Genomic DNA, 15,306 nt, shown 5'->3' with positions numbered 1-15,306 from the left:
CCTACAATGGGGAAAACCAATGTCTAAACATTCATTGACCACTTTTAGCTTCCATTTCTTAGTATTTACTATAGAAATTAATTAAAGTCTGAAGTGGAACGTGCTGTATAAGTGCTCATTACAAATATAAATACTTGGCATAGGCCTATCTAGAGAAGGCATATGACAGGGTGCCAAGAAATGTACGAGAGCTGTAAGACTCTGGTGAGGTGTGCTGTTGGTTTCACAGGGGTGTTTAAGGTTCAAGGATCAGCTCTGAGCGCCTTCTTCTTTGCTATGTCTATGGTCAGGCTGACGGATGGTGTTGGACAGGAATGTCCATGGACCATGGTGTTTGCAGATGACATTGTGATCTGCGGTAATGCAGAGAACAGGTGGTGGAAAATCTAGATAAATGGTGGTTTGCCCTGGAAAGGAGAGGAAAGAAGATTAGCCGTAGCAAGACTGAATACATGTTTGGGAATGGAGTCGTGACGTTACAGGGAACGGGGATAAAGAAGGTGGAGGATTTGAAGTACTAATGGTCAATGGTCCAGAGCAACGGTAAGTTTGGAAAACTGGTGAAGAGACATGTCCAAACAGGTTGGAACGGGTGGAAAAAAGTTTCAGGTGTGTTTTGTGATAAGAATATCAGTATGAATGAAGGGAAAGGTGTGCAAGACGGTGGTGACCCCAGTGATGCATGTTTTAGAAATGGTGGCACTGAGGAAGAGACTGAAGAGGGCAGAGCTTGAGGTAGTAGAGATGAAGATGTTGAGGTTCTCTTTGGGAGTAACAAGGATGGACAGATCAGGAATGAGTGCATCAGAGGGACAGCTTATGTTAGATGACTTGGAGATAAAGTCAGAGAAGCCAGATTTAAATGGTTTAAGCCTGGTTAATGTTTGACGCATCCACAAGGTCCACGCAGCATGTTGCGTCATTTTGGCTACTACACCCCTCTGCGCAGCTAAAAGTTTCCACTCTGCGCACCTAGAGTGTTTCTAACTACATGGACAGTCCAGTGCAGAAGAACATGGTGGACGAGCAAGAGCTCCTTCTGGTGGAGGTTTGTAAATATATACATGTTTATGATTTGGCCCATAAAGATCACCGTGATTAACAAATGAACAATTCCTGGACAAAAATCGGGGTTGGAAGCAACTTTTTTCTATTTTCACTTGTAGTGGGGTGTAGTACGCTTGGCGTAGGAGCACAATGCTGCCCTCTAGAGTGTAGGAGAGTAGTGCTACTTCGGAGGAAAAGCTGCACGGAGCAAAACACCAAGATAGTTGGTGTGAGAGAAAATGCAGAAGAAGCTGTGGTGACCTCTGAAAGTGAAAATGCTGAAAGAAGCATTGGTCTCTCTGAGATAACTGTATGATAACTTTTAAGTGAAAATAGCATGGTATTGCATTATTAACGAAGCATTTTAATGTATAATGTGATCTAAAGCCTTATTTAAAATGAAAAAGTAATAATTACTACTGCTGCTGCTAAAATAATACTTTTTAAACCACTACCACCAGGAGCTGGCTAGGGGCAGGATCATAAGGCATAACAGCCAATCAGAAGCACCATGTTAAAATATCCAAAGTTTAGTTTAGTTTTTGATCGGCCAAATCTAAGCATTAAGAAACTGCAAAAAATCCACGCTTCAAACATCATGAACTTTTGGAATGGCAACTTTTTGCAGTTTATTTTGAAATCCTGCATCAGAGAGTTTAAATAGGTGAAAGTACAGCTGGTTATTTCCCCATGGTCTTGTACTAAAAGATGTTTAATATGTGTTTTCCCAGATTCTAGTTCAGAACAGATATCAACTGATTGTAAAGCATTCATGCACAGCATTGTTTATTATGGTATGTCATTTATGTGACATAATGACATGGCCTGCTTCTGGAGTGGTGCAAGAGCAAACAAAACTAAGTGACTCCAGCTCTAGCCCTGGTTAAGAACCAAAACATAATGTTCAGTCGACAAAATCCATTTTGGATTTACTTTTCTTTATAATGCCTCTGCAATCCACTTTTTTAATGGGTGTCTTTAACTGCCAGTGTGTGATTCTAGCAAACAAAGTGCTGTTTCAGAGATGTTAAGTAACATTGTTAGAAGTCAGGCTGTACCAAAGATGTCCATTTTCTGTATTTGACTCGGAAAAACCCAGAAATCCTAAAGTAAGAGGCTTTACTGCTGGCAGTAGGTTGACTCTCTGTCCTTTGTTGTTTTAGCAGAAACTGTGCTCCATTTCTTACTCAGCCTATAAGCACTATTGTGTTCTCCTGTTGTTTGGCAGGCAGAAGAGGCATGGTCCCTCTGGAGCATCTTTTTCCTAAAGATCTTTCACTTCTAAACAATGTATGAAGTTCCTATAATGCTATATGGATTTTTAACTCTGATAAAGTAACTTAAAAAAAAAAAAATTCTATACAGCAACATCACTGTTGCCTTACGTAAATCTCTCGCATAATCATTTTGATATCTTCAACAAACCCCAAAGTGATCTGCATGAATTAATGGTGCCAAATGGCAAATTGATATCAATGTCCAAACATAATGTACAACTCTAAATCTTAGAAATTAAGAATTTTGATTTGATGTGAAATCTTTGTATGCTTGTGTTGTTTTCTTTGTGTATCTTAAAGAATATAAATCGGTCAATGTTTTAGGGTAAGCGCTGTTATTAAACCAGACTCATTTTCTGATGCCGTTAATTATATCTTATCCATAGGTTTTAACCATAAGCATCGTTGAAATGTTTGCATCGATAAACATGAACTTGGTCTACCTAGACTTCCTGATTACCTGCTGGTCAGGTTATTAAACTAGGACAATTGTTCTCTTAATTAGCTGGTCTAGATATTATAATGGGAATGGGTGACTCCCCAGGCAGGACCACAAGGAAACCCAAAAATCAGCATTGGCTGATGAAACTTTAATTTAATCGATTACTGAAACATTGTCTTCACAGGTTTGCCCAAAATGTCAGTTAAACTAAGAAAGTAGAATGCATCCCCCTGCTCAGAAGTAAGTCAAGTTTGTAAAGCACCTTTCACCAACAAAACCACCACAAAACGCTGTAAAGAAAACCAATGAAGTAAGCGTTAACATTAAGTGCTGATAAAAAATATAAAATAACACAATCATTTACTCAATGAAAATAAACATTTAACAAAAACCCTGTTTAAACAAGGTTTTTAACTGAACTTTAAGAGAAATAAATGTTGCTGTAGTGGTAGTAATGTTTGTAAAGTGTATGTGATGGACGGTTGTACTGAAACTGAATTTTCGATTGCAATGCAAATTGCCGTTGACAAATAAATTGATTGATTGATTGATTTGAGTAGACTGTTCCACAGCCTTGGTGCCACTTTCCTTTATTATGCCACTGCAGTTTACTTCATATTTACTTCCCTTATGGTCTCATCCTGTGAAGTACTTTGAATTGTGTTGTTGCTAAAATGTGCCATACAGAAACGTGCCTTGCCTAAAACCTGATCAGTGCCTCACTATTTATATTAAAATCCTGCCCAGCAGACTGAAATCTCATATATTTTCCAGTTTAACTGAAAATATAATCAAGATCTCCACAGAGCTTTTCAAGCTGATGTGCATCTCATGGTAATATTTTTGTTATTCAGTAATGCAGAGATTAAACAGTTTGTTTAATCATTGTTTTATTACCATCTTTGACTCCTCATATCATTTAGAAATGTTCTTTCATTTTTAATATGAGAATTTCTTGGAGAAAATGCTCATTTTCGACACGTCTAACTTTATTTTCTAACCAAGCATAAAATGTTGATGCATATTGTGATACTGTGATGGGAAGCAACAGTAATCTGCAAATCCCTGGATCATCTATAACAATTAGAGGAATGATTTATATTCAGAGCACAAGTGTCGGCGAAATGAATTATTCAATGGCACACTTAATTAGGCTGACTCATATTTCTATGTCAACATTCATCACAACGTCGGATCCGGTGTCTTAAAAGGGACACTCATCTTTGAATTAATTTGAGGACACAGGGATGAAACATCAGTGTGCGATATGTGTGGGATGGGATTATCTCTCCTCTACATTCCCGACATTTCTCCTTAATTTTCCTTCGCCCAGTTCTTAACAAACACATGATGACGGCAGTCATGCAAATTAGGTCTGTCACTGGTGTCATTTGCTTGAAATGTGTTATAGATGGTTTTAGAAAGTTGAAGGGACATTTATATTGTTTTATACTAATTCTGACGGAGAGTTCCTGATGATTTCTAAATGTTTTAATGAGAAAATAATTTCTTTCTATCTTTTCTTTTAATAAAACACAATTATTTGGTAGTTTGTTTTTAGACGGATTTTATTTATTACTCAAGGCATTATTTTAAAAAAAAAACTCTGATCTTTATAAATGGGAGTATCCTGGATGAAGCCGTACTGACTCAATTTGCTTATTTCTGGAATATTTCTCAGTTTTTATCTATCATAACTCTGAAAATTGATTTCTTGGGTTTAGGGAAAAGTAGATATGCCTGATGGCTACAGCCAACAACAAAACACAAACACATTTCAGCTCCTTTCCCAGCCTCAGATTTGCTTTTATTCATAAAGGTCCCTAAGGGCATGTTTCAAACTCCTGAACGCTATAGCACCCTCCAACCTGCCTAAACAAGAATAAACTTTTTAATATATTCATTGTTTTTTTCCTGAACTCTTTAGCGGACCTAATCATAGATATTTATTTGAGATCTGACTAATTTCCATTAAGGGAAAGGACAGTAAATGATTTTGGAAAAAACAAAAAAAACAAAAAAACGATCATTGTTATTTTGTACAGGCTGAATGTATGAACACAAAATGTTCTAATATGCACAAATCAATGTTTGTTCCACAGTCGAGTCACTTTAATTAGATCTGTACGCCTTGGGTGGTTCTGATTCGTCTGTTGAATGTTTTTCACGGGTGATAAAACCAGTATAAGCTATTCTATACAAATGGTACAGAGAGCTGCAAAAGTACCCCCCCCCCCACACACACACACACACACAAACAACTGAATTTAAAATTGAGTTTGTGCCATTTCTTTTACAGAACACTATTACCACTTTAAAGATGTATATTTGTTCTGTTATTGTGAAGCAAATACAACTACAGTTGCAGGGTTCTTTGGGTAAGTCTTGCCTTTTGGTGGCTGGATTTTTGCCCTTTCCTCAAGGCTAAATAGCTCCAGGTCCTTTGTGTTGGACGCTTTTTGCAGTGATAATTGCGTCTAACTCCAGATTCCCAATTGGATTGAGGTCTGGACTTTGACTAGGCCATTCCTACACATTCACACGTTTCCCCTTAAACCACTGGAGTGTTGCTATTGCCGTGAGTTTCGGGTCATTGCCCTGCTGGAAGGTGGACCTTCGTCCCGGTATCACATCACGGTTAGACTGACGCAGGTTCTGCTCAAGAATGTTCCTGAATTTAGTTCCATCCATCTTTCAGTTTGGACCAGTTTCCCAGTCCCTGCTGCTGAAAAACATCCCCACAGCAGAATGCTGCCACTCCAATGTTTCAGTGTAGGGACGCTGTTTTTAGAATGATAGGATCTGTGCCCATGTGCCTTTTGGCAATGTCAAAATGGGCCTTCTCGTTTGTTGTGGCACCATGTGCTTTTCATTTGAAGACGATGGATTTCATGGTGCTCCAGGGGAACATCAAAGATTGGGAAATTTTTTTATTATAACCGCACCCTGACTCGCTCACCCTGGCCAGTCTATTGCAGGGCAACATAGAGACAAACAACCATTCTCGCACTCACTATATATATATATATATATATGTGTATATATATATATATATATATATATATATATATATATATATATATATATATATATATATATATATATATATATATATATGGTTACACTTTATTTGAAGGGGTGTACATAAGACTGGCATTACACTGTCATAAACATGACAGGACTGTTGTCATTAATTGTCATTCGGTAAATTATGACACTATTAAAGCAAAGTTGACATTGTTTAAAATGTCTTTGTTATGACAAGCCCTTAATTTAACAAAACCCCAAGTCAAGCCCTTAACTTAACCAAATCCCAAATCAAACCCTTTAATTTAACCAAATCCCGAATCAAGACCTTAATTTAACCTAATCCCAAATCAAGCCCTAAATTTAACATTCATAAGGAGTCATTTATGTTCATAACAGGTGTTATGTCATGTTTATGACAGTGTAATGTCAGTCTTATGTACACCCCTTCAAATAAAGTGTAACTATATATATATATATATATATATATATATATATATATATATATATATATATATATATATATATATATATATACACACACACACGTATATAAAATTTCAATTTAGACTGTTCTGTGCGGCTCTCTCACATAAAATAAGATAAAGAAAATATTTCAATTGCAGGTTGGAATGTAAAATAGGTAAAAAGGCCTCAGGGGTGAATAATTTTGCAAGGCACTGTTATATAAAATATTGGTAGCAGATTACAAAAGATTTTTTTAGGCATCGGCTTATAATAGATGTGCTCCTATATTGAAATATTGAGACTTTTTCACAGGAGGAGCCTGGTTGTTGATGCCTGTTGATCAGGTTTGCCTCGTGCTGCAGAAGCCGCTCCACTGTTGCCTGAAAACAGACAGATGAGACGGCATCTGCAGCCGTCTAAATGTGTACACACAGTCAGACTGTGTTTGATTTAATTTCTCTCTGACATGAACTGTGTTCGACACACACAGCTGTCAGTTTGAGCTTTATCCGATGGTCTGCATTAACACGGTGCAGCTCTTCTTTATTTTCATCACTATTAGTCTCTACATTGGCTGCTGCTGTATAAAGGGCTTTGATATTTATTTTTTCAGACGGACCTATTTCTGGACGTGCGTCCCAGGAGTCGCAGTGTTTGTATTCACACTGCACTCATTAGGAAGTCAGAATCAGAAAGGCAGAAAATGGGTTATTCCCACTAGGTGGCCTGATGTTTACAATGCTGCTTTGGAAATGAATAATCTAAAGATCAGCGGGCATTTTAGGCTATGTGAAGTTTATTGGTGTAAATGCAGATTAATGCACAGAACACACAGTTTTACAAACTATACAAGATAAGGGCCTATTTAGCAGAGCTAGGTTACTGTTGCAGGACGTGACGAGGAACAAGAGCCTTTAAGTTCTTATCAGGAACTTATTAAAGCTCAGTTGCGTCTTCAGAGACGACTTCCTGTAACATTTTTCTCTATGCCGTCCTCTGTAGGTCCACTTCACTTCAGATAAACATTATTTAAGAGTGGACGACAAGCAGCGCGGCTTGGCCAGCTGGAGGGATACCACAAAAGAGGCAGAAATGTGTTTTTTTTTCTGAGTAGGAAAAGAGTTTAGGAAAGTATGATCAAGGAAAACAGATGGTGGGTTTGGGCTTGGTGCCTGATTTATTTATATTACTCTGCTTTGTAATGAGAGGTGTACTTTAACAAATGAATAAATAATACCACAGTTTTTTTTTGTTGTCATAATGGTGGGCTGGAGTCTATGAACATGGAAAAAAAAAAACTAAATTGAGGAAAATTATCACGTCTCCCTGCACCATTTGTAATCACAGACACTGCCGTCTTATATTGTCCTTTAAAGATTATTTTCCAGAGTGACGACGTTTCTAGCTCATTTTATACTTTCTTTCCCATCTTCTTTTTTTAATCCGATAGTCCTTTAAGTAATTTAGTGTTTAAAGAGTTTCAGGATTCATTTAGCAAAATGTTGGTGCCAACTAATCAGACACGATCAACCAATATTTGTTGTGCTTTCAGTGCCGTCCACGAGAAAATTGTATTTGGAGAGACTTTAATTATGTTAATCATCTTATTAACGGGTTGTGATTTTAACTGTATGGACGCTGGCGTATTTACTCGGGGCTCAAGTCCTGATTTACAGATGGAGCAGGCTTGTGATCCGACTACGTCTGCAGAAAAGCCTGTTTTTATGGTTTCATGGACCAGTAGTTGGGATTCATTTGTTATTGGTTTATTGTCCAGTTCCAAGATTGAAGGTCTTCTGAATTGGCTGCCAAGTTTATAAAAACACAAAAGATCCTATAGTTTTCTTTCCAACTTATACACCAGAGGTGTCCAAAGTGCAGCTCTGGGGCCATTTTCCCACCCTGGTCTACTGATTTTGTGTTTTTGCGTTTTCATTGCTTAGAATAGACATAAAAAAGATACACTTTCTTATAGTTGATCCCAAAAACTGGATCACTATCTATAAATAATGTAAGTTTTGGATCTCCAAGAATTTATACATCACTTTCCTACAGAAAAATCTGACTAATTTCTTTAATTAAAATGTTGTATGTTCCTATCTTGTGTTGCAGGTATAAAAATGCCACAAACATTTTTTGGAAATTTTAATTAGATGTTGTTTTTTTTGCCTGGAGATACTCTTCGCTGGACGATTATGGCCCATTTGATGAATACTTAATACTTACACCCTGTTACAAGTTAGAAAATAAATGATGAAAAAAAAAAATAAAATAAAATAATATATATATATATATATATATATATATATATATTTATTTATTGGCATTTTTTTTAAATTTAATACACAAGTTTGATTCTATAAAGAAAAACCTTCTCTGACCTATTTATGTAGTACTTCTTTAAAATGCACAAAACTCTTTTAAACTATGTATGCAAATGACTTTATATCTGTAATCTCATAATCTAGGCATGCAGTAGGCACATAAACTCTTATCTTGGTTTAATTAGAATGCGGCAAATCAAGAAGAACATTGTAGTTCTTTCTGTTTTGGTTAAATCTGATGGGTGAAACATTCATCCCTTTGTTTGGCATTAATGCAGCTCTGTAATTCTGAAAGATTTTTCTAATGACATTTAACATTTGTTCACATGTAAAAAGTTTCTGAAATCAGTAGAGTTGAAATTATTTTAAAGGAACTCAAAAATAGCTAAATTATTTGGAGCTTGGTTGAAATGAGAAAGTTGAATTGAAGCAACATGATTTGACTTAAAAACTGAAGTTACTCTTGTCTGATGTTTTCTGGATAAAAGGTGTGCTTGGCCTTGAGCAACTGGACTGTTTTCTGCTGATGTGGCTACTGCCAGGCTACATTTAATTTCATTTCCACATTACTTCCCTGTTTCTAAAACAGTGACAGTCACTTAAAGGGGGGAAATTTGTTGCCTAGCAACGTGAGGTTCGAGCTGACTAATGTGAAAGTGAGTCTCATTTCTTAGAGGATGAGCTGGTCACAGGTAGAAAATACATAGTTGTGGCAAATTGGGAGATTTGTGAATAATGTAAAACTCATTAGCTACGTTTACATGGACAAAAGTAATCGGAATAACATAAACAAGACAATCGGAATATGATAAAATACCTCAATATTGTCTTACTTAGTAACGTTTCAACCGTAATTGGAACATCGTGCAAGTCCAGTATGGGCGCTCAGAAGACAAACAAACTCATGTAATACCATTTTGTTTAGTGTTTTTTGTTGTTGACCAAAGTACTTCTTCTGCTGTTTTTTTTGGGAGGGGGGGGGATTTGATAACTGCGCATGTCAGAGTGGTTCTATTCTGAATAAAGCCCGGCCAATCATTGTGTTGGATTAATTGATTGTGTGCCCATATAAACGGTGCAATCCGATTATTTAATCCAAATACATTTTAATCCGATGGTGAAATTTTGTGCATGTAAACATAGCTATTGATGTGTACAGTTTTTAATGGTATATAAATTGCACCAGTAATTGGTACTACTATATTTCTAAATAAGCTACCACCAAGTAGTACTGATGCACCAAGTTGTTTTGCCAGATATTCTTGTTCCAGCCAGGGGTGCTAAATTTTGCAGATGTAGTTTTTATTTAGAAGAAAAGGCAGAGTGAAAAACAACGGCCACATATGAGCTGTGCCATGACTCTAAGAACACATCCACAGTGATCCATTGGACTGGTGAAAATAAAAAAAAATAAAATGAGCAAAGGTTTCTGTGTACTTGCCTGCACCCCCTGTTTCATCCAGCAGCCGGTTGTCAGCGTCACTGAAAGTCTCCTACCTGGCCACATTAAACGGTTTAATGTTTAAAACAAACGTCTGCATCAGTGTCAGACTAAGAAGAAGTCGCTAACACTGCCCTTGTTAAGGTGAACATGTCGTTATCGTTGAGAAACGGTTTGTTGCTGCATTTAGTTCAGGGGGGGGGGGATCTGTCATCCGGGGGGAGGATGAAGGAGAGTCTCCGCTTCTCTGCATGGAAAGGAGTCAGTTGAGGTGGTTGGGCCTGCTCAGGATGCTCCCTTTGGAGAATAAAAGACCTGATGTGTTAACATCCTTGATGGACGGTTGGGCCCCAGATTTAGTTGAGCAAGTAATTGCGGGAAAAAATACGTTCTTCTCACTGTTTAATGAGAATCTGGTCAATGCAGATGTTTTCAGCAACAGCACGTTTCTTTGACCAACTAGAATCAGCAGCCTAGGTTGGTTCGGACTAGTTTCTGGTCGAGTACTCGGCTTCAGAGGGGCTCTTCAAGCATAAAACTTGTTTTAAGACAAAACAATCTTGACTTCTTGAATTGGCACCATTTATTTAGCTTCAGGTGTGGAAAATAATCAAGTTTTCTGTGGCATTCCACAAGTAACCATAGTTGTTAATTTTACTTCTGAACTGAGGTGTTTTGGGGGGGGGGGGGTGTTGGTCTTTTCTCCTATTTTGCTGTTTTGTGTCTTTTATAGTTTTGGTTGTTTTATTTCGGTTACATAGTGGACCAGTCGGCCCCAGTTTGTTTAATGCAGACTGTTCTGGCAGAAGGACAGAGCCACAATAAGTCTATTTGGGAATATTTAAACTGGTAACTTTCATAATAATATGAGATTATTTAATACTTTTTTTTATTTTTTTTTATTGATTATATTGAAATGTCAAATATTTAAATGTTTTTGCTTGAAATGACCATCCCTACCTCTGCAGTTGCCACTAATGAAGGATGCTGAATAAACAGTAAAATAGATAAACTCTGCACCAATCAGTCTAGCTAAAACCTCACCGTTCAATTTTCAGCGGTTTTAGAGCTTTGCTGTGGATACCTCTTCTCTATCTCCAGTCTAAATCTCACACATGTATCTGGTGATGTCATCAAATTCATTTGTTTATACTGAATAAAGATTTTTGTCTCTCTGCGCTGCCAGGATGCATTATCATCGTCTTGAAAACCAGCCATTTTCTATTAATGAAGTGAGCGCAGGCTTCAGAATTAAAACGACCACCTGTGCATTTACTGTAGGGGTCATGATTGCAATCTTCCTCGGTTCCTCCGCTGACGGCTAAACCCACATAACCATTAACTGCAGGAAATTTCTCATCTCCTTTAGTCACTTCTCTTTATTTTCAGTCTTATTAGTATTCCACAGAACTAAAGTTCTGCCGTATTTTTTCTTCCTGGTTATTTATCACTGAGACATAAATCGGTTGTGTCTTTGCAGATTCTATTTCCTTAAGCTAATTTGTTATAGTTTGCTCCGAAACATTGATTTTATTTTTCTCCCATCTTTCTCCTGTTGGTTGTTTCGCCTCATTTAAAGGTGCAGTGCCCGCCACATTCATTAGTATCCCCGGCAGAGATGTATAAAAAAAACATTCCTGTGAGGTTATTACTGCAGCATAACCTCACACTGAAAATAGAAAAAATAAATGGAGAAATCCAACCTTTGATGTAAGAACATTTATTCAGTGAGGGGGGGACTCTCATGTTAATAAATGTTTGTTTTCAACAAAACCACTAGTTGCATAATTAGTTTTACTCTTCTTGACAAGCACAAGCCCCTGTGCCAAAAGTAAAGCACATAGGAATCTAGTACATTCCACAGGGTGGAAATTACACCCAGTAGGATTTTTGATTTTTGATTTAGGTCTGGGAGCCATGTTAAAAGATTGATATTGTGTCCGGTGAACCATTTCTGTGTTTAATTGACCGCATGTTTTTGGTTCCTGTACAAAGAACCTGCAACTGTCCATTTTTAGTTAATAATTATTACAATAATAATAATAATAATCTTCATCTTTATTGTCATTGCAACGTACATTCCAATGAAATTTGGTCTCTGCTTTTAACCCATCCCCTTGCGGTGCCCGGGGAGCATTCTGGGGTTAAGGGTCTTGCTCAGGGACCCAGAATGGCAGCCTGTGGGAGTTGAACCCAACCTCGAGGATAAACCTAACAGGGGCCATTAATGTTAAATTACATCTGTAAATTACTTTTAAAACCATTTCTACTGTTTTAAAAAGCAGCTTTTATATGAAGCCCTGTTCGGTGATGATTGTCCAGACCGAAACGTCTTAAAGTTGTACAAGTCAACCTTTTTATACTTTATGCTTAAGTTTCTCCTGAGCTATGTACATATTTTAACTTCACAGATGCCAATTAATGGCAATTTGGAGGATTTCCTTTCCAATACTTAATCTGGAGGGTAAAAGGTCACCAAATATCCGTACACCATTTTCCTATAGACTTTCATTTATCCAAATTGTAAATTGTATTGTTTGAATATAATTATTTTTTTTTTTGTGAGCTCATCTTGAAATTTGAAAGCTTACCTTATTTATTTCCAGCCACACTGACAGGATGCTTTCAAGCTAATGACTATTTTCTATATTTACTCATTGTGAATCTCAAGATAGCTGCAGTTTCCGGATGCTGCTGACAGAGACCTCTCTTTCATGAATAGAAAAGAGGAAGTTTGTTGTCGAAGAAATTTGATTATTTTTCCCCCCCATTCTTTAGAAAAAAGAGGCCAATTCCTCAGCCTTGTAGGAAAGGTATGCTGTCCACTGTGTTGGCGGCTGTTTCCTGACCCCAGGGGTGCCACCCCTGGGGTCAGGGGCACATGAATTGTGGGCCCCATGACAAAAAAATCTAAACCATCCCAAAAGTTCACATGTTAACCTTTTTTTTATTTTTTATTTTTTTTTAAATTGTCTTAACCTTCCCCTGTATACGGCTCCCCTGCCTGTCCCTGACTTTTTCTTCATTAATGCAGCAGCACACACCCTTCCCTCTGTCTGAACCCTTAACCTCAGTCTGCTTTGTTTTCCCAAGACGTGGTGAAACTCTTGAGAGACAGGCGCACGCTCTCAGAAGGCTGAAAGTGGGGATCTCAGCATATTAATCTGTACTTTTACTTGATTCTTCGCTATAATTGGTCTCTGGGTCTGATTCCATGATACCTAATTGACCTGTGAGTCAGTTCAGTCACACCAAGCAATTAATTATCCAGGATATAAACTCTTTAAAATAGATAAAACACAAACTTGAAATTTTAAGTTTTTTTGTTTTTTACTTTGCTTTTATTGAAATTACTATGCTGGGTAGTTTGATAATTGATGAATGTCTCAGTTCCCATAATGCACCTGGAGGATAAAGGTGTGGTCACGGATGGATATATTTTTTTTGAAGATTTCAGCATCATAGATGATGGGGACATGGATAATGATGATCCACCTGTATATTATATTCGGTACATATCTAGCTGTAAATTTAGTTCACAATACTAGTTATCTATATATTATATTCATAGGACAAATCTATCAGTAAAATTCTGTTTATAATAGTATCCATCTCTATATGTATTCAGTAAAAACCCATGTCCTGTACTTATGGAACCATTGTTTATCCTGCGCTTGCTGCTATTGCACTTCTGGTTAGACCTAAAATGCATTTCGTTGCCTTGTAATGACAATAAAGTTGAATCTAATGTAATCTAATCTAATAATGATCATAAATAAAAACCAACAGTCATGATTTTATTCTTGTTTAAAGTCCATTAGCAGAAGGTAACAAACTATTTGCAGATGATGTAGTGGTGTTCTCATTTATTGATATCAGCTCCTCCAAGCTTGTGTTTACTTGTTTTCTCCACTCCGTGAACCTTTTAGCCGTCTTTTGGGTCTCTTTATGTGTTTGTATGGTGTTTAAAATTATTTACTTTTTGTTTTTTCTTGTCAAGTGACAAAAATGTTTGCATCTCCTAATTTTTTTTTCTGTCATAAAGAATACATTGGATCATGAGGGTCGAAATTGAATTGAAGCATTGATTTTTATTGTTTTAAAGGCACATTACAATGGAGACCATGTGTTAATTTTAGATTATTGATGTTACTTAAAGATCACTTCCTCCGCTTTAATGGTGAGCCAGACGCACAGAAGCAGTAGCTTCTGCTGGGAAGACAGCGTTCTGTCAGAAGTCAGTAGGACGCACCAGCGGAGGATGTAAATTGTCAAACAGAAGAGTCGACTATGATGTGCAAACTGTGTCTGTGTTGCAGCAGTTAATGAGAAAACTTCGGATGTTTTGATGTTTTCCCTCTTCTCCCCTCAGAGACTCTGGAGACATCGCCGCTGACTGCAGCCCAGATCAGATATGGTGAGAGATGAAATCTGCTGCGCACACATCTAGGCACACACAGACCCTGGTTTAGGCTTTGTAGCTAACAAAAAAAACCCAAAGATTGACAAGCATTCATCAGTGATTCTTTGATGTCCACAGTTCAGCCTGAATGCCTTTTTACCTGCTTAGTTGTTCATGTGGATTAATGTGTGCTCATATAAAGCAGATGGGAACCGTCTGAATAAAACACAAACCGTACACACCTTGCCGTTATTGCCAGTTTTTCCCTTTCTCCTCCGAATAAGACAAACTCGGTCCGATAATTTTCCTCAATATGTTCTGTTAAAGAAAGCTATGAGGTGCTCCAGAGTTAAAGACGAACAAATGTTAAAATCGTTTTTTTTTTAGACATTCATCAAAATGTTCAAAACTTAACAGAAATCAGTCCATTCACCCATCCACAGGTACGTAAACCTTCACATTTTTGTTAACATCCGATTGGTTCTCTGTACATCCAAGAAACATATGCAAATTATTACATATAAAACGTGCTTTCAAAGAATTCTGCGTTATCAATTAACCCGATCTAAAAGCAAAATATTACAACACTGCAGAACAACGTGTTAGAGTTCTTTGTAATTTAGGACAAAGTAGTGAAATAATTGGTCCAAAACAATCTAAATGCATTTAATAAAGCAGAATTATTGTAGAATTTCTGTTTGCAGTGGTGTTGTAGCAGCAGGAGAACCTGTTGGATTCGGGTCAAGCAGGAATATTGGAGTCCGTCAACATGCTACTGTTTTATATTTGGCTTTGATTTGAGCAGCTAAATAAGATTATTTGCCAATGGAATGATTATCTTTACCTCTAAAATAAGATTATTAGATATCCTGCCCTTG

General features: G+C 37.1%; 1 protein-coding gene across 1 annotated transcript in view; it reads left to right on the top strand.

The window, feature by feature from the left end:
• Positions 1 to 15,306, top strand: part of tmem65 (transmembrane protein 65) — a 44,120-nt gene that overhangs the window by 16,208 nt on the left and 12,606 nt on the right. The window contains exon 2 of the mRNA XM_012850985.3: positions 14,399 to 14,443. Within this exon, the coding sequence (XP_012706439.2) occupies positions 14,399 to 14,443 (45 nt within the window). The remainder of the gene's footprint in view (positions 1 to 14,398; positions 14,444 to 15,306) is intronic.

Source organism: Fundulus heteroclitus, chromosome 13 (assembly GCF_011125445.2).
Source record: "Fundulus heteroclitus isolate FHET01 chromosome 13, MU-UCD_Fhet_4.1, whole genome shotgun sequence".
Classification (NCBI taxonomy): domain Eukaryota; kingdom Metazoa; phylum Chordata; class Actinopteri; order Cyprinodontiformes; family Fundulidae; genus Fundulus; species Fundulus heteroclitus.
Note: the sequence above shows the minus strand (reverse complement) of the source record. Positions and strands in the feature narration are given on the sequence as shown.